This window comes from Larimichthys crocea, chromosome II (genome assembly GCF_000972845.2).
Source record: "Larimichthys crocea isolate SSNF chromosome II, L_crocea_2.0, whole genome shotgun sequence".
Taxonomy (NCBI): Eukaryota; Metazoa; Chordata; class Actinopteri; family Sciaenidae; genus Larimichthys; species Larimichthys crocea.
The window spans coordinates 7,876,940-7,897,297 of record NC_040012.1 but is presented as its reverse complement, the minus strand read 5'-3'; the positions used below and the strand labels follow the sequence as shown (position 1 = coordinate 7,897,297).

Genomic DNA, 20,358 nt, shown 5'->3' with positions numbered 1-20,358 from the left:
GATGGATGTAGGTTTCTTTAAATATGAAACATTACAAAGATTTAACTCAGTGACATGATGCAGGTGATGGGAGATATTTTATTAGTGCTAAAAATATAAAATTAAAATCAGAATCTAAGCAAGTTTTCACACACGAGGAGTTTGTCTTTGTGTTTTTGGTGCATAACACACGTTAAGTAAATATTAAATATGTTTTAAAGTGAAAAGAAAAGAGAGAATATTCACAGTATTCACTGGGTAATGTGCAGAAGTTCACAGTGAGGATATTCCACCAAACAAAACATCATGGTTCTTATTTTCAGGTGATACAGTAATAAAAACAAACCGATGCACATTATATTTTCTAAATAGAAGCCTCTAACTGTGACACACTGGACCTTTAAAACTTTTTAGATTTGTTGTTCCTAGTCCACACAGTCATATTTAATGACAAAACCTTTATTTATACGACAATTTAGGGGAATTTATACAGAATAAAGTTGTATTTTATATTAGAGACTATTAATTGTACAGTAAAATACTGTATATTCATGTATATTATACGGCAGAACAGTTTCTTTTAATGGAAAACTATATGAATAAAGTGCCAACCTTAATCGAGTGTACTAATATCACACACCTGACAGTTTTTTACAGCGTCCAACAAAGAGGTTCACTTATTAAGCTACAAAACTCCTAAATAATAATATATAATAATAATAATTTATATCAAATATTGTTCATATGAAAAGACAGAGGAGACTTTAAACTGCATCACGCCTGTTTCAAATTAAATGTTGGACCACGATTTGCTTCCAAAACTGGTCGTGATGCCACAAAATCTTTCTCCAGATTTAAGTTGAGTGGATGAATTTGAAAACTGTGAAGTAAAAACATAAAAATATGGCTCACGCTTCCTTCCAATAAGATATATGATAAATATAATCATCTGGACGGTGCATCACGTTTACTTTTACCTTTCATACTTTAAGTACTCGTGTACTTTTACTCATAAAGTGATGTTCACAGTGCAGGACTTGAACTTGTGATGAAGTACTTTTACTTCAGTGAAACACCTTTAAACTTCTTCCCACACGTTAAAGCTGACACAGGTTTCTCTGTGCGAACACGTCCTGTACGTGCTGAGTGCTGTCGATCATTCATGGAGGTCAAACAAGTTCAACTTTTGAAGTTTCAGATCTTTTGTTGTGTCGTTCTTTGTCCTCAACAAAATGGAGGGAGCGGCACTGTCTGTGCCCTTTAACATTATTTATTCAGTCTCATTTGCTTCAGAGACTAAATATGAGAAACAAAAAATCAACAGAAACTGATTCATGAGAGTTTGATTTACTGCTCTGCGTGTGAAGCTACTTGTTTCAAGTGTGTTTTAAAGATAATTATTAACATTTTAAAGCTGTTTTTTTTTTAATACCACATCAGCTTTGTCTCAGCTCCCATCTGGAGCCATCATGTTGAACACTTCCTCTAAACTTCAGAATTAAACTCCCTTTCTTGTGGTTTAACTTTAAATGTTTTGGACATCTTTGAAATTTAAATGTCCCTGCCCTGATCTGATTGAAGGCGTGTCCTGTCCTTCCTCCCCTTCACAGGCTGGGAAGTGAGGCCTGTTGTCGGTGTGCACACACAAACACACACACCTGTGGAGTTTAAGTGTCCCATCAGAGTGTTTCTGCAGAGTGGTTACAAATGAGCGCAGGGACGCTTCTCAGCGGGGAGTCCTGTTGGACTTCACAGCTTCCGAATCGCCCTTTTCTCACCTAACGAGTGCACTCACAAGGCCGCTGATAAGACTGCAGACAAAAGGGGTTGTGTAATGGAGTTGAGAGGGGGTTGGTTTGGAGAGAGAAGATCTGCTTGAAAGAAGCTCACCTGGTTAAAAAGAAAAAAACTAAAGTTTGAGATTTACGCACAACTTTTACGCGCAGCGTTTGCGCAGTAAATGTTGCCCCGTGATGTGGATGATTCACGTCCGTCTCCTTGTGGACACTCAGCCGGTGTGTGCGTGACCTGAGGCCCGGTGTTTGGCTCCACAGACGTTGGGGTAAGAAAATGGAGCGTGTGCCTTTAAGGCGCCCGACTGCCTGTCGCTTTTTGCTGCGGAGAGACTGACGCCCTCTGGACACAGTGGACACTTGGAGCGGCGGCAGAACACCAATCCTGGAGAAGTTCAAAGAGAGAGAAAACAGGCACACTCCCTCCTTTCAAAAAAAAAAGAAAAAAAAGGACAAGTTGCGGATTTATTAACAGCGTTGTGGTGAGTTTAAAACTCCTTCTTGTGTTTTGTTATGTCGCCGTTTTTGGTGCGCACTCTTCTCTCGAAGGAGAAACGGCACCAAGTTTTTCTGTTTCTTTCTCTTTTTTATGTGTGTGTGTGTGTGTGTGTGTGTGTGGTGTTGAGCATAAAAGAAGGTGAAGAAACGCGTTCATGTGTGTGAGGGGAGCGTGTTTGTCTCAAATGGAACAATGCGCAGCAAAAGTGGTGAAGTGTGAGACCGACGGCGACGGGATTAGGACGGTGTGTTAACGCGCTACAACTTGAGGGGGAAAAAATTAGGTGAAGGAAGCTGATGTTGCCAGATGTGTGTGTGTGTGTGTCTCTCCCCGTGTGTGTGTGTGTGTGTGTTATTCCACAGTAACGTGAGTGCCTTTGAATGAAACAAATGTGATGCTTACATGTCAAAGTTTGTGCCACTTGTGCGTCATTTTCCATGATAGGTTTTTTTTTGTGTGTGTGAGTTTAAGCTCTGAAATGTAGATTTAATATCTGAAAATATCCTGACATGTTCGAGGCATACACATGAGGTAGAGAGGTCTCTGTGTTTTACATATTCAAAATCTTCTTTGTCCTGTTATCTGTTTCCCACAAACTTCCTCTAGAGGAATGTCACCGATGAAGCTGTGTTTATTTGATCTCTGAGGATCTCTGAGGGTGTCTGTGTCTTGTGTTGATGTAGGTGTTTCCAGTGCCGTGCTGGTGAGCCATCAGGATGAGGCCTGGTCAGCTGATCCTCCTCCCCGCTGCCACCACCACTACCACCACCACCACCACCACTTCCGCCGCCATCGCCGTCGCTCTCCTCTTCCTCTTATCAGGGCTGTCTCTGACCTCCGGATGCAACAAAGCCCTCTGCGCGAGCGACGTCAGCAAGTGTCTCATCCAGGTAAACGAACACTTCCCACACTGATGTTTGAATAAACCAGCCTCAAACCTCTCTAATCTGTGAGATTAACCTGCTTCACGAGCAGATTTTCCTCCAAATTCAGAATATAATCTGTCGATTTCGTGTGTGTTTTGTAGACGACACAAAAATGTGGTTTGCATCTGCAGGAAAAAGATGCACGCAGGCTTGATTTTTATCCGCTCGCAAAACAAGCGCCCCCTTACCGAGTCGGCTGCAGACAGATAATCTAATCTCACGAGGGCTGAACGTAACCGAGCTTTGCTGTCGATTTTTAAAGCGGCAGATCTCCTTTTGTGAGCGAGGAGCCAAGCTTGAGTCTTTCATCGTGTACGGTGTTACAGCTGTTTTGTGTAAACCACAGACTGTTGTTTTCCCTTCGACAAGAACGCAAATTAAACGTCGCCTGCAGCCGGAGTCAAGTTCGAGAAGCAGCAGCAGACAAAACTTAAGTTGTTTTTAATACTATTTGAATCAACATAAAACTGGCAGGACAAACTCTGAACTGCGCAGTAGCATTCCTTCGACTGAAGGCTGAAGAAAATGTCTTTCAGCTGCTGGTGTTTTTTTTTTTTTTTTTTCCCCTTTGTGCAAACACTTTCATATCAAAACAAATAATATCCAGCAGTAAAGTCAAAATTCAAGCTGAAATCTGCCCCGTGTCCTGATGGAGATCCAGACGGGAGAACAAAGATGCAATCTGTCATGAAGAATGCAAATACATTCCTACGATAATCCAAGCGTGTACCAGGAGGAAGGTTCTTCTTTTCTTTTTTTTATCCAGAGCGAGCAGAGATGTGAATCGAACTGTCCGGCTTCGTGCTCACCTGTTCGGACTCGTGCAGGTCAGAGACTGTTGGAGAAGTCACGTAACAACAGCAACATAGTGACGCTACTGAAGGTCCGAGTGGTCCAACATGACGGCCCGTAGCTACAGTGATGATGAAGAGTTACACGTCCCCAAACAAAGTTTTAGAGTCGATGAAAATCCTCCCAGCAGGAGCAGAAACAGAGTTTATTCTTTTGCGAGAGACGAAACACGAGTTGAACTGAAGACGAAGCGGCTCAGCTCTACGCCGACTCCAAGAAATAATGGCGACAACGCTTTTTTACCTCAGTTCCTCCATATCGGTTCAATCCGGCGCCGTTAATTACAACCTCAGTCTCCACAAAGAGCCGTTTGAAACTCTCCGCAATCTATAAATCTGACCTGAGGTGGGCTGAATGACGCCTGGTTGCTCGGACAAGTCACCTGTAACGGTTAATTATGCATAACTTTAAGCCTTAATATAATCTGAACAGGTGAGTTGTATGTAAATTCACCCTCAGTACAGTTGTCATGAACGTGGAAATTAGCTATAGTAACCAAAACAGTTTTTTGTACCAGGCTGTAAACATGTTTATTTCTGCATTTTAACATGGGGATTTATGGAGACTTTTGTAGCCAGCCTCAAGTGGACGTTTGCGGAACTGCAGCTTGGTCTTCACCCTTTTTATCCCGTTATCAGCGTCACGGTGGACACTTCTTAGGCTCGAGTTGGCTTTAGCGCACTGTACGTTCTTGTGTCGGCCGTGATGTCATTTGTGTGTTTCTGGGGTAGTTTGTTGACTTTCTGGTGTCACTGTTTCCACCCGTCTGAAGTCGGTGGGTGATGACGGGTGAAGGTGGTACCCCGTCGCTAAATCACGTCCCGTCATACGTGTTTGTATGAAAAATCAAGAGACGTGTTAATAACTCTTTCCACCGTCTGTCAGGTCAGATTTGAGCTGTCACGGTGTGTGTGTGTGTGTGTGTGTGTGTGTGTGTGTGTTTGACCTGCTGTGTGTTTAGTGGTCCGGCCTCTCCCATTAACTTCTTTTAAAGCACTGTATTTAACCTCGGCGGGCATTTCACCTGTGCGACCTCAGTCACTGCTGTGAGAGCTACAGGTAGTTTCCTGCAGGTGGTTCAGCTCGGCATGTAAATAAATATCTTTTTTGTTTTGACTAAAGCTGAAACGGAAAGTTGATTAACTGGTATTTAATCAACAATAACTGGCTTAAATTTGAAGGATTGATAAAACTTTGTAAGTTAACACTCTTTTAAATGTGATTTAATATTTTAATTCCTGTCCGTCGTTTGATTAAAATGTTTGCAGACTATTAATAATCCCCTTCTCAAGACGGGGCTACAGAATCAGCTCATAATGCAGGTCCAGCATCCGTTTCATGGTTCATGTTTCTTAGCTAACGGCATTAAATTACTTAAACCAGTCGGCACACGGTGAATCTGGATCCTCGTGGATTTAGACCCCCCTTTGGCAGTTTGGTCTAGTCGGTAATCGAACCTGCTTCCTGTCTTTTATTTAGACAAACCTGACCTCCGCTGACCTACTTCATGTTGCTTCAAGGGAAATCTAACAAAAGACACGCGGTACATTAAGTACTTTTAAAATATAGAAATTCAGTTAAACCACAGACCAAACGACCGGTTCCTATCAGATCAGGAGCGTCCTGAAGACCTCCAGCTCTTCAGAGAGGACCTCCTCTCCAACAATTAGGACATATCGATGTAAGTCTCTTTGGGTAAAAGCTTCAGCCAGATGGCTAAATGTAAGACGACATGTCTAATTGTTGATTAGTTTATTAATTAACATAACGGTTAATAGATTTCCCAGAGCTCCAGAACCAACTTTTAAGCCTTAAAGGTCCAGTGTGTTGAATCTAGGGCCATCTAGTGGTGATGTTTCAGGTTGTAACCAACTGAAAACCCTTCACCTCACCTTCTCGGTTCAAGCAAACTCACGTGGAACTGGTGTTCATAGTGGAGGTGGTGGACGCCATAGCTAAAGGCTATTTTCAGGTGATCATACACTAATAAAAACATAGTTCCCCTTAAATGTTACACACTGGACCTTTAATATAATCTGAACAGGTGAGTTCTATAAAAATTCAAACTCAGTACAGTTGTCATGAACGGGGAAATTAGCTATAGAGACCAAAACTGTTTTTTGTACCAGGCTGTAAACATGTTTATTTCTGTTTAAGTCGGACATTTTAACATGGGGACTTATGGAGACTGACTCACTTCTGGAGCCAGCCTTGAGTGGACGTTTGAGGAACAGCAGTTTTTTGGCACTTCTGGCTTCACTTCTCAGTCGCGGAAAGTTGCCACTTGGCTAAAACCAGCAGATGTTTTATATTATTTCTTGGACTTATTGGCTAAAACCAGCAGATGTTTTATATTATTTCTTGGACTTAAATTAATTATTTTAATGGTTTGTTTCAGGATTACAGCTGGTCTTCGTCGACGTCGTCTGTTTCTAATTAGTTTTTTTTAACCAAAATATTTAAGAAAAATTCATAATTTTGTTCTTCACAGGAGATAAAGTCTTTATTCGTCTGTCATGCTGTGTTTTTTTATTGTTTCCAAACTGTTCCTGGCTTTAGTTTGTGCAAAATTCAAACCTTGTGTGATCGACAGAGTGTTCGTGGCTCGGTTTCTTCTTCTTGTTTTACTTCCAGGTGGTTTATTTCACCTGATGATGATGATGATGAATCATTGCTCAAAGCTCCGTAGCTTCCGCGACCCCGCCGACACCAACTCGCTAGCTGTCAGAGGCGAGGGAGCGCTGGTGCGAGAAACTTTTTTTTTTCCGCCTCTCTGAAGCTCCATGTTGCTGGTGATTAGTGGGATCTGCTGTCCGACGCTCGCTTTTACGCTCTGCTGCCATCTCAAGTCATTTGCCTGAATTCCCCAAAACCCCTGAGGGTGGGAGAACATGAGAGGGAGAGGGATAAGGTCAGGAGGAGGTGTGCATGTCTGTGGGGGGAGGTTGGCTGGTTGGTTGGTTGGTTGAGGAGAAATCTACAGTTAGATTCATGAGCCACAACTTTGTCCAGCCGCCCGGGTTGTTGAGCAGGGTGGGGCAGCAGATTTCAAAGCGAACACAGCAGCGGTCGCTCGGCAGGACGAGGCAGCACATGTTCACTTTCTCTCTCTCTGCAGAGTCTTTTCGTCTCGCTTTCAGCTGAGTTTTTGACCGAGTACAACAGTTCACGCCTGAGAGGGCGAGGGAAGCCTAATGAGAGCTCCCGTAGACGTCGAGATAACCTCGTAATTTTTCAGTGTTTTGAAGGGTGAAGCTGATTTGTTGCGATTAATTGCATCGGTTTACAGGAAGGTGATGTCTTTTCACCCAAAGAAACTTAACTTCACTATCATATAAGATAAATTATCACAGCTGCACTGACAGTATAAAGATTGGACTGTGTGTCTGTTACACAGAAGCACGCAACAAAAGGCTAAACGCCTCCTGTCTAGCTTCATGTTGATACTAAACACTGAACTAACCGATGTCTCTGTTAACTAGAGGTTAATCTGCGTATACTTCCCAAAATGTCAAACTAATTATTTAGAGAGGTAGTTAAACATTTTTTTTCAACTATTTAGCTTAGCTTATCTTCCAGTCACTATGCTAAGTTAAGCTAATCACCTTTTAGCTCGAGCTTAAAGCACAGACATGACTGACTAAAGCAATCATAGATAAATTGATAAATATGTAGTATATTACACAAAATGTTGAACTATTTATTTAAGTGCGAAGATGTTTTGAAATTAGGAGAGAGCCAAGCTAGCTGCTTCTCCTTGCTTCGAGTCGTTATGCTAAGCTAACCACCTTTTAGCTCCTAGCTTCACATCGAAAGCACGGACACGAGTGACCAAAATCACCTTGGGAAAAATAGAAATATGTGAATGAATATGTTACATAAATGTTTAACTATTTATTTAGAGGGATAGAGTTGCTTTTTTTAACTTTGAAGAGAGCTATGCTAGCTGTTTGCCCCTTGTTTTAAGCTGTTATGCTAACGCAATTTCCCTTCTAAGGACTAAGGCTATCATCTTCAAAAGTACCACAAACTATTTATTTAAAGAGATAGTCGGTTTTATGTTTGTCCCTGTTTTGGGCTATTATTATGCTAATGCAATATTATGCTAACGCAATCTACCTTCTAAAGACCAAGGCTATAATCTTCTAGCTTAATACTGATGCACAGACATGAATAACCAAAAAACACCTTAGACAAATTGCTAAAAAATATATAGTTTATTAAACAAAAGTACAACAAACTATTCATTTAAAGAGATAGTCGCTTTTATATGTTTGTCCCTGTTTTGGGATATTATGCTAACGCAATCTACCTTCTAAGGGCTAAGGCTATCATCTTCTAGTTTAAGTGACCAAATAATCGCAGACAAATTGATAAAATATATAGTATATTAAACAAAAGTACAACAAACTATTCATTTAAAGAGATAGTCGCTTTTATATGTTTGTCCCTGTTTTGGGATATTATGCTAACGCAATCTACCTTCTAAGGGCTAAGGCTGTCATCTTCTAGTTTAAGTGACCAAATAAACTCAGACAAATTGATGATAAACTATATAGTATATTAAACAAAAGTACAACAAACGATTTATTTAAAGAGATAGTCGGTTTTATGTTTGTCCCTGTTTTGGGCTATTATTATGCTAATGCAATATTATGCTAACGCAATCTACCTTCTAAAGACCAAGGCTATAATCTTCTAGCTTAATACTGATGCACAGACATGAATAACCAAAAAAAACCTTAGACAAATTGCTAAAAAATATATAGTATATTAAACAAAAGTACAACAAACTATTTATTTAAAGAGATAGTCGCTTTTATATGTTTGTCCCTGTTTTGGGATATTATGTTAACACAATCTACCTTCTAAGGGCTAAGGCTATCATTTTCTAGTTTAAGTGACCAAATAATCTCAGACAAATTGATAAAATATATAGTATATTAAACAAAAGTACAACAAACTATTTATTTAAAGAGATAGTCCCTTTTATATGTTTGTCCCTGTTTTGGGCTATTATGCTAACGCAATATTATGCTAACGCAATCTACTTTCTAAGGGCTAAGGCTGTCATCTTCTAGTTTAAGTGACCAAATAATTTCAGACAAATTGATAAATAATATAGTACATTATACAAAATGTTGAACTACTTATTTAAAGAGATGCTTCTCCCTGCATCTGGTTGTAAAATAAGCTAACCTAGCTCCTCTATTTTCTTAGTTGTAGGTCAAACTAGTAGTAGTTTTATTTCTTTATCCGTGACATGTTTTTCCCCCTCGAGCAGCTATTTAGTTTTTATAATTCCACCTTGGAGAGTCATAATTACTCTTGGGATCAGATCCTGATCAGAGGTTTGGGGACTGAGAGGCTAGTGATTAAGTGAACTGTGTGTGGTTTAGCAATCCCTCAACTGGTGAGTCACCGGAGAGTCTTTTATCACTGTCGAGACTGTTTACGTGTACGCGATGGCCTCTGCGAAGATATAAAGGGGGAGTAGGACAAAAAAAAAAGGAGAGGAGAGGCTGAACGAGAGAGAGAGAGGGGAGAAAGGGAGGGACGGAGGGGGAAAGTGTGTTGTTGGTGGGGGAGTAGCAGCAGGAGCAGCAGCCATGTTCTGTTCTCCAGGTGTTTTCTTCTCCCTCCCTCTGTTTGCTCCCCCGCCTCCCTCATCGCGGTGACCTTGACTGGGAGGAATGTGCTCCCTGTTCAGTGTCGAGGAGGAGAAGGGAGGGAGAAAAGAGGAACTCCTCTGGCAGTCTCACCCACTTTTCAATCCCCACCTACACGTTTTTAGTTTCCTTCAATGTCTCCACACACCCCCGGAGACCAACTGAGACTGAGAAAAGGAGCTCAGCAGAGGTCTCGTGTTTTTGGATGTTTGTTATGATAATATTATCTCCGTCTATAAAAAGAAATCTGCAAGGCCAGTTTTTTCTGTGTTGACTGACCTGTGTGTGAAGTGTATTACAAAAATGAACCCAATGAACCAGACCTGGATTTAAAAACTCAAACTAGCTCTATACGACTACAACTTTAAACGGCAACTTTGTGTTGCACTGTTGCCTTGTTTGTACTGTTAACGCTTTTGTCTATGTTGAAAAGACATAGCTGGGGGACCTGTCAAAGCAACATAGTTACATCTTGCGTTAGCCGATGTTAGCGAAATGCTAACATAGTTACATCTTACGTTAGCAAAATGCTATCTAACTAGATAGCCTCCGATTAGAGAGAGTAGATTAACATAACACCAGCTAATTATTGATGTTGATTACCTAGTTTTGTTAGCTAGAGTCTTGTTAACATTAGTAAGCTAGTTAACATTGTTAACTAGCTAATAAAGGATGTAGAGCTAAATGCTACCTAAGTAGCTAGCTATTGATTAGAGAGAGTAGGTTCGCACAATTGATGATTGGTGTAGATTACCTAGTTTGTTAGCTAGAGCATTTTGCTAACTTTAGATAACAGTGTAACTAACTAGCAACAATTGAACCTATTAATTACTACGTTAACTTTAAGTTCCTTCCCATTCGCTTTGTGCTCCAATAAGAGTTGAGCAACCTGTCAACTTTTCCATAAAATCCTATATGCTAGGCTTGTCTATGTTGAAAATAAAATAACATTTTCACACATCTTGCGTTAGCTGATGTTAGCAAAATTCTAACATAGTAACATCTTACGTTAGCCGATGTTAGCAAAATGCTAACATAATGACATCTTACGTTAGCTGATGTTAGCGAAATGCTATCTAACTAGATAGCCTCCGATTAGAGAGAGTAGATTAACACTATACTAGCTAATTATTGATGTTGATTACCTAGTTTTGTTAGCTAGAGTTTCTAATGAAGGATGTAGAGCAAAATGCTACTTAACTAGCTAGCTACAAATTAGAGAGAGTAGATTAGCACAATTGATGATTGATGTAGATTACCTAGTTTGTTAGCTAGAGCACTTTGCTAACTTTAGATAACAGGTGTAACTAACTAGCTACAATTGGACTTGGATTAACTGCGTTAACTTTAAGTTCCTCCCCCCGTCAACTTTCCTGTACGTATAAGTTACTATATGCTAGGCTTGTTGAAAATAAAATAACATTTTCATTTTCGCTGGCTACAGAATAATCGGTCTCCATAGGCCCCTATGTTAAAATGTCCAACTTCACAGCAGAATTAAACACGTTTACAGCCTGGTACTAAAAACATTTTTGGTCTCTATAGCTAATTTCCCCGTTCATGACAACTGTACTGAGGGTGAATTTATATACAGCTCACCTGTTCAAATTATATTAAGGCTTAAAGTTGCGTATACGTAAAGTTACTTCTGTTTGTCAGTACCGTCTGCTGAGTGATTCATGAAAATGACTTGAATGCTGTGACCTTTAACGTGTCCGGACCTGCTCAGTTCATGAATAGAAATACAGCAGAGGTTTATTATTCATCACATCGCTCTGTAGGCGGGCAAACATACTTCGATAGATGCCACGTGCAGCAGCTTTACAGTTGCTGTCTTGGAATGGCCCCGTGTCCGTTAATAGTCAGTCTACATGAAGCAAACCTGCTGTTTCTCTTTCTGTTGATGTTTTAATGATACGTCTCCTGTTTGCACAGCACGTCTACATGTTGTGCTCTGTCTGTCTGTGATCTTCAGACCTGCAGCTTTTATAGTGAAATGTATGACGGATAGCTGCATTTTAAACTTAAATTAGTCCTGTACATCTAAACAACAACAATAAACTGTGACGAAGTGAAACAAAATGGCTAGCAGTATTATCCACTATTTTTTTGGTGACAGTGGCGTCGAGGATCAGTGATAAAGATGTTTGTTTCGTGCTTTAATGTTGCATGTTTCCTGCAGGAGCTGTGCCAGTGTCGTCCGTCTGACGGGAACTGTTCGTGCTGTAAAGAGTGCATGCTGTGCCTCGGTAACCTTTGGGAAGAGTGCTGCGACTGCGTGGGTGAGTGCAACGTCTCATTTATATTAGCAACATATTTTAAAAAACCCGACCACAGGTTAGTCAGTGTTATTATTTTAGGCTGTCGGAAACTTCACGGTTCAGCCCACGCTCCTATTTTAAATGGACTGACAGTGACTGAGCAGCTGGAGACAGAACACATGGCTCATGATGACCGATGAGCTGAACATCTGTAAGAGACATCAGTGCCAGCTGAGGCTGTGTTTAACATTATAAACTGTTAAACATTTAAAGTTAAACAAGAGTGACATCAGTCTAATTTGATTCTGACTTCAGATTTAATTTCCTCAGTTCTGGTGTTACTTTCATTGACTCATAATGTCGTCATAGTCTTCCTCAACAACAAACTAGACGATAACTAAATAATAAAAACTAATCTATGATGATCAAACTGTTCCGCCCCTTTTTTTTCTCTGTGCTCCAATAACCAATAAAGTAAATAACTTTGAGCAACCTGTCAACCGGTCAACTTTCCTGTTTTCTGTACATATGTCTTATATGCTAGACTCGTCTATGTTGAAAAGAAAATCAAATTTGTTTATTAAAAGATGTCGCTGGAGGACGCATCTGACGTTAGCTAATTTTAGCAAAATGCTAACATAGTAACATCTTACGTTAGCCGATGTTAGCTAACTAGCTTGCTACAAATTTATATTATTAACATAATGTTAGCTAACTAGCTTGCTATAAATTGATATAGATTAACCTAATGCTAGCTAACTAGCTTGCTATAAATTGATATAGATTAACATAATGCTAGCTAACTAGCTTGCTACAAATTGATATAGATTAACATAATGTTAGCTAACTAGCTTGCTACAAATTGATATAGATTAACATAATGCTAGCTAATTATTGATGTAGACTACCTAGCTTGTTAGCTAGCTTTTTTATAACATTAGTTAACTAATGATTGATACAGATTTGTTAGATACCATTTTAGTAACATTAGCTATCATTTGTCACTAGCTAACAACTAGCCAGCTAACTTGCTAGATAATTATAGATGTAGACCGTCATAATGCTAGCTAGTGAGCAAGCTTTTTGCTAACTTTAGCTATCAGCTAGCTAATGATTGGTGTAGCTCAAAATGCTCGCTAACATGCTAAATAACTTGCAGCGAGTCTGGCACATAATATGCTAGCTTGTAAGATAGCATATTTGTACCGATAACATTAGTTATTAGGTCTAACTCGTTAGCTAATGATTGAGGTAGCTCAAAATGCTAGCTAACTAGCTAGGTAATTAGACAAGCGTAATGATAATGAATGATGCAGATTTGCTAACATAATACATAATGAACATTAAAGTGTATAACACGAGTACAGTGTGAGTTAATGTAGCAGTAATATATCAGGAATGTAACTGATATTCACAGTCAGGACAGAAGCTGTGTGTACAGTAGAGTCTGGTTAAACAGGTATGTAATATGAACAGTGTAAAGAGTTCATTATGTACAGTTGAATAAAGTTAAATACAGCAGACAGTCTGTTAATATAACGTCCTGTTAATCTCTCCTGTCGCTCTTAAAAAGCCTGTGAAGAATGAAACTGTGTCCGTAACACACTCGACAGTCAAGAAACACGACGGATTAAAAGGGAACCAGTTTGTTCAGAGTGTTGCTGCTCTGATACGAGATGAGTGTGAGCTGAGTGAAGCCAGAATCCCAAGGTGCCTTTTGAAAAGTGACATTGTGGGGGGGTTAATGCAGAACAGAGCCCAGAAGAGGAGCGCTGTTTATGAGAGTGGAGGAAATTAAAAGGAATATCGCCACGACTAAGAAGCACCTTCACATGTGGACAGGACGTCTGGAAGAAGATCAAAGGACGAAAAGGCCGGAAGCGAGAGGGGACGAGGAGGTCAACCTGCTCGAATGAACTTTGACTTTAAGCCTCCTGCCGATGTGTGGTGGGGGTGAAACTTCACAGCGAGATCCAAAACAACCGGATCTATGAAACAGGAAAACATTTGGCTGGTTAAGGACCCTAACCTGCGTCAAACCTGCAGGGCTGGTCATCACGCAGAGGGGGGGCATGCCGGGGCACAGATACAAAAAAAATCAGAGCACAATTGTAAAATGAGACTCAAATTTAAAGACATGATTCTCAGATTATGAGACAGTCGCCTGCTGGACACAGTCATATAGACACAACCAAGTCCTGCTACAAACTCTGTTGTTTGGCGTCTCTTTGTGGTCGTCCGCTATCTCTCTTCGTGGTTGTTCTGCGACTCCTTGCGGTTTCTCTGTGTCTCTCTTTGTGGTTGTTCTGTGTCTCTCTTTGTGGTTGTTCGGAGTCTCTTTGTGGTCATCCGTTATCTCTTTGGGGTTGTCCCGCATCTCTCTTTGTGGTTGTTCAACGACTCCTTGCGGTTGTTCGGTGTCTCTCTTTGTGGTTGTTCATCAACCTTCTGTGGTTGTATGGCATCTCTTTGTGGTTGCTCGATGTCTTGTTGTGGTTGTTCGTTGTCTTGTTGTGGTTGTTTAGCGACTCCTTGCGGTTGTTCGGTGTCTCTCTTTGTAATTGTTCGTTGTTCGGAGTCTCTTTGTGGTTGTTCAGAGTCTCTTTGTGGTTATTCGTTGTCTCTTCGTGATCATCCACCATCTCTTTGGGGTCGTCCGGCATCTCTCTTTGTAGTTTTTTGGCTTCTCTTTATGGTTATTCAGCGACTTTTTGTGACTGTTCGGAGTCTCTTTTGTGTTTGTCCACCATCTCTCTTTGGGGTTTTTATACGTCTCATTTCACATACCGATTTGTGGGTAATTATGTGGTTATGTTGCTTGTTTGAGAAACCTGGCATCATTCAGCCCACCTCAGGTCTCCCAATGATCCATGATGGTCTTTGCTGATTTTTAGATTACCCGGGAGGTGGAAGAGGCCGAACTGCCAACATGATGGTGGCTAGAGCGACGGATTTGGAGCTTGAAAAAGCCGGTTCAGGAACCTACAATACGCCGTCTATTCTTTGTACTGTCAGTGTTTTGTACAAAGAATGGAGCTATTTATTACAATTATATACATTTGTTGTAGACAGCGTTTCCAATAATAACATTTCCTCTGAACTCGGCACCTCACGAAACTCTGACTTTGTTTCTCTTCATAGTTGCAGAGGTTCTGGTTTAGGGGACCTTTAGTCTTTTATCTGACTCTGTCAGGGGGAGGGCCGGGGCCTGTGCCACCCTTGTCCACCTCTCTGGTTCAGCCTCTGCAAACCAGAAGGCTCTCAGATCAGCTCTGACGGACAGATATTGCTGTACGTGCTGACAAGGAGGCTTTATTAAAGCTCTTTCATGTGGAACACAAAACAAGTATATGACACAGAGTGCTGAACTCGCTGCTGCTGTGCAGATGTTGTGGTGGTGGTGGAGGTCTTTTTTTATTTTTTACAACACACAGAGGAAGGTAACCTGTAACATTTAGCGAGCATATTTCTAATTTATCTGTTGTTGTTTTTTCTCGCAGCGCTTGCCTTATGAGCACTTTAAGTAAGTTTCCACTCTAAACATGTTATCTGTGCCAAACGTTGGCCACTTTGAAGTGAGTATCTGCGAGTGGTTATGGCAGCCCAGCGAAGGAGCGGTAAGGAAGGAACAGTTTGTATTTTAGAGGAAGGGAGGAGGAGGACCCATGTGTACGCTTTATCTAAAACAGCTGCTCTGGCTCAGCTTTTAGCATTTGGTTTGTAATCCTATTCCTCTGTCAAACTCCGCTCCCCATTAAATGATTTACCCATTAGCCGTAATTCACTTTGACTCATTTAAAGGTTTAGGAAGATCATATCGGAGGATGTAGAGACTTTGTCAAGTGATTGCTACTGTATTTAGAAATTAAATGAAGTGTTAAAAGGACCTTTAATTGAGACGAGATACTCTTGACAGGCGTGTGGTTTCTTACAGAACTTCCCCCCTGTGAGTTGAAATCATGTGTGAAACCATTCAAACGTTAAACGACGTCTATTTTTAGTGAAAGTACGATAAACTCCCCGTCGTGCCGATGTGCTGAGGAGGTCAGTTCAGCCAGATTGCAGAAGAAAAAGAAACGTCCACACGTGCAGATAGTTTTGGTTTTTATTCACCTCAACACAGAGGTCATGTCCTCGCTAATATATATATATGTGAATTAGATACGATGAGCTGTTAATATACATAACTTTAAGCTTTAATATAATTTGAACAGGTGAGTTCTATAACAATTCACCCTCAGTACAGTTGTCATGAACGGGGAAATTAGCTATAGATACCAAAACAGTTTTTTTTGTTGTACCAGGCTGTAAACATGTTTATTTCTGCTGTGAAGTTGGACATTTTAACATGGGGACTTATGGAGACTGACTCGTTCTGTAGCCAGCCTGAAGTGGACGTTTGAGGAACTGCAGTTTTTGGCACTTCTGTTTATATAATCTTTGTTTCGTGTGCACCATAAAGAGACTAAATAATAATATTAAATTAATTATTACTCATAAATAAGAAATTTAAGTCATGCTGGTGTTAAAGAGTCTGAGCTCCTTCTTACATGGTGGGAGTAGCAGTCTGTTGCTGAAGGAGCTGTTTAAAGGTTCAGTGTGTAACTTTTTGGGTGAATCATTATTGGAATTAACCTTTTTTATATCTACATATGGAGCCTGTACTCTTACACAAAGTCCGCCATGCCCCGACACCTTTCAAGTGTTTGTTTCTCCTTTACACTAGGTAGGCGAGGGTGATGTGAGGAGACTGCTAGATCGAAGTCCTGCACTCTGGACCTTTTTTTTAATATTAAGATATTTTTAAGAGTTTGGTTGGTGTTAAAAACGTCGTATGTGGTCGTGATTTTTTGGGGGAAATTTGACCTCAATCCAGGGAAGGAAAATGGAATTTAGTTTCTAATGAATGACTGTTAAATAGTTACATTTTATTGAACTGAGTGTCTTCTGCCAAAGTACACTGGGTTTTATAAGCTATATATTATAGGCAGACTGTTTCTTTAGTAGAAAGAAAAACTGTTGACAGTGAGGTCTAAATTATCCAGAGTAATGGGGACGATGTCTCTGGAGCACCACAAACTATAATCCTTCACGTCCTTTGTATTTTGGGTGGCAGCAGAAAAGAAGAGATGAATACTGTATCCTAAAATGTGTGAAAAGAAAGATGATATTTTTTTGTGAACTGACAGTAGCTCAGTCCATTGGGACTTGGCTTGGAAACCAGTTCAAGTCCCACATGGACCAAAAATATGAAAGGTGGACTGGTAGCTGGAGAGGTGCCAGTTCACCTCCTGGGCACTGCCGAGGTGCCCTTGAGCAAGGCACCAAACCCCCCTAACTGCTCGCTGGGCGCTTCTCAGGGGGGCCGCCCATCACTCCACCATCTCTCTCCAACTGCATGTCTATGAGCCCTTGTACTGTACTCCTTGTACTCTATGTAGCCCTTGTGTGTGTATCTGGGTTAAAATGCATGTAAAATATAAAATAGAGTGTAAAAAGAATTTCCCCATTGCAGGATTAATAAATTATATCTTCTTCTTCTTCTTCTTCTTCTTCTTCTTCTTCTTCTTCTTCTTTAACGTCTTCATCCATCTGTCTGTCAGGGATGTGTAACCCGAAGAACTACAGCGACTCTCCGGCCACGTCGAAGAGCACCGTGGAGGAGCTGCACCGTCCGATCCCCTCGCTGTTCCGCGCCCTCACGGAAGGCGACGCCCCGATCAACATGATGGTGGTGTCCTTCCCCGTCGCCGAGGAGCTCTCCCACCACGAGAACCTGGTGTCCTTCCTGGAGTCGCTCGACAACCAGCACCAGAACGTCTCGGTGCCTGGCAACAGCATCCACGCCAGCTACGACACTCAAGGTAATGCCCGAATCCAAATCAATTAAAGCGATTTACTCGCTGTACTTAGAATAAAAAATAATTGTGGGGTACTTGTACATAAGTATTTTAATTTTATGGTACTATTTTTCAATGTTTCTGTATAATTAACAGTGTGATCACTTTGACAGGTGAGTGCCATTACAGATTGCTTGTTTGAGCACCAGGCGTCATTTGGTCCACGTCTTTGTCGATTTTTAGATAAGCCAGGACAATGTGTGACGTGGTTGACGTCACGCATACGGTGTCCGTTCTTTATACTGTCAGTCGTCCATGTTAAACAAAAAACAGCCCAAATTCTTGATGGTTCCTGAGAAAATAGAGCCAAGTTCTGAAAGAATTAAAAAAAAAAAACAGTTTATTATTTAAGTCTCGAGAAGAAAAGGTCAAATTAAATTAGTTCCAGCTTCTCAAAGGTCAAAACTTTTTGCTTTCCTACTGGTTTTATATCATTCTAAATTAAATATCTTTGAGTTTCAGACTCTGTTGAGAAAAAAAACCAGCATCCAACATAAATTGCTAGTTGCAAGAAAGCGTGGTTTGATCATGTGCCTCAGAGATTTAAAGAGAGCTTGTGCCCCATCCACTAATAAAGTTACATGAGGGGAAAAAAAACATGCTTCGCTCACATGCTTTTGTTATTACATAGTTTTTCAGTCCTGTCAGGTCCAGTCACATTTTTCATTTGCATCCATGCACACTCAATAAGACTAATGGTAATAAAATCAGGCCCAACCCAAGAGCTGAAACATAGTACAAAGTCTTGAACCGAGACCAGTTCGGGTTGGGTCAGGTTCTCATTGTTCGAAATGCCAAAGGAGCGCTCTCGTTTGGGGAATTGAAACTGGGTTGAAAGTGTTGTTCCGCTGCCATTTGCGGCTGTTTAACTCTGAGCCAAGCGCTATTTGCCATACAGGCACTCGCTCACGATCGGAGCGTTCCCGCAGAGCCGAGCAGTTAACTCATTAAGCTCACCGAAACATATGGTCACACTTAGCTGTGGCAAATTAATTTCAACCCCCGTTAGTAAAGAAGTAGGACCGTCGAGGGTTAACGGCTTTAAAATGGCGCTTTTGTTTTTATAAACCACGTTTACTGGATGTGTGACTAACGCCACTTTTTCCTTTTTTTAAATTTATTTCAGAAAACATGTGCACGGTGGTCTACTTTGATGACTGTGTGTCCATCCGGCAGTGTAAACAATACTGTGAGTCAATGGGAGGATCCAAGTATCGCTGGTTTCACAACGCCTGCTGCCAGTGCATCGGACCTGAGTGCGTGGACTACGGCAGCAAAGCCGTGAAGTGCATGAACTGTCTCTTCTAAAGTGCGGGCACACGTTGGTATCAAATGTCTGGTTTCATACCAGTGGACTGAGGGCAGAGGAAACTATGACTGTTATGTGTTAGCATTCCTCAGTTACCTTGTAAAATACCCCCTTACACCGCTCCTTCTACCCCTGCAAATTGTTTTTATTCTGCTGTTATGTTTCACTGTATATTTTTAGATACGTTTTCAATAGTGTTTTTTTTTGTTTTTTTTTTACTAGAGGTGTATATGAATAATGTATTTTTACAATTATGGTCTGCTAAATTCCACTCTCGTGCCAAATAAAGAAAAGTTTGGTGACATGGACTGTTTTTGTGTTGCATAAAGGTGTCATAGTATGAGTGGAATAGTAAATGTTTGCCAGTCTCCTGCTCTAATCTTAGCCCAGTGTTGCCCCAGTCAGGAAACGCATCATTTCCTGATGGGGGAAACAAAGTTGTTATTATACCATTCTGGTCCACAGGTGTTCCAGTGCTCGCTGACCGTGGAGGGGGGGGAGAAAGGGAACGTTTACCGATGCCAATCTCTCACCACCGCCACCGCCGCCGCACACAAATGCTCTTTGTAATGTCAGTGCGTTTTCCAAAAAGGCAGCAGGATGCCCTATCGCTGATTCTGTTCCCAATTGGCATGCAACAGCGATTAGTTTGCACAGACTAATGTACCAGACGCACAATGAGACCTTGTTTGTCTTTCTTTTTCCCTTTTTATGATATTGAATCACGACCTCGTTTTCGGCCGGTTGTGCAGCTGTGGGGTTTGGAGCACACGGTGCCAACAAAAGATCAGAGGACTAATGTGTTTCATATGTCAGGATGACCACCACCACCACCAGTCTTCATCTGAGTGGTGCAAACCACTAGTGATGTGTCGGTGGTGAACGAGCCGGTTCAAAGGGCTGGCTCTTTTTAAGTGGACGATGTGAGCTATTGAGTGATGGTAGAAAAAGAAGCAGCAATTTGAATGCAGAATTTTGCAAAGACAAGCTGTCGTATTGAGCAGGGTTCACAAGCAACCTTCACGGGCACATGAAAACTGTGCATCCAACAGTCAATAGCTGTCCTTTTTAAAAAAAAAAAATTCTATGCTTTTTAAATATTTTTAATAGGTGTTTCTATCTGATTTGTGTAGCAGAGTGGTTCTACAAGCATGTACTGTAAGTGCATTC

The 20,358-nt window shown here is 40.9% G+C and overlaps 1 protein-coding gene across 2 annotated transcripts; it reads left to right on the top strand.

The window, feature by feature from the left end:
- Positions 1 to 1,562: 1,562 nt before the first annotated feature.
- twsg1a (twisted gastrulation BMP signaling modulator 1a) lies at positions 1,563 to 19,496 on the top strand. Of its 2 annotated transcripts, none has more exons than XM_027291227.1 (5): positions 1,563 to 2,254; positions 2,955 to 3,161; positions 11,901 to 12,000; positions 17,583 to 17,843; positions 19,006 to 19,496. In XM_027291227.1, exons 2-5 carry the CDS (start codon positions 2,988 to 2,990, stop codon positions 19,185 to 19,187), a joined length of 717 nt encoding a protein of 238 aa, XP_027147028.1. In that variant the 5' UTR covers positions 1,563 to 2,254; positions 2,955 to 2,987; the 3' UTR covers positions 19,188 to 19,496. The 2 variants fall into 2 exon arrangements, with proteins under 2 accessions (XP_027147028.1, XP_027147034.1); XM_027291233.1 differs by lacking the exon at positions 1,563 to 2,254 and adding an exon at positions 2,344 to 2,554.
- The last annotated feature ends 862 nt before the right edge of the window (positions 19,497 to 20,358 follow it).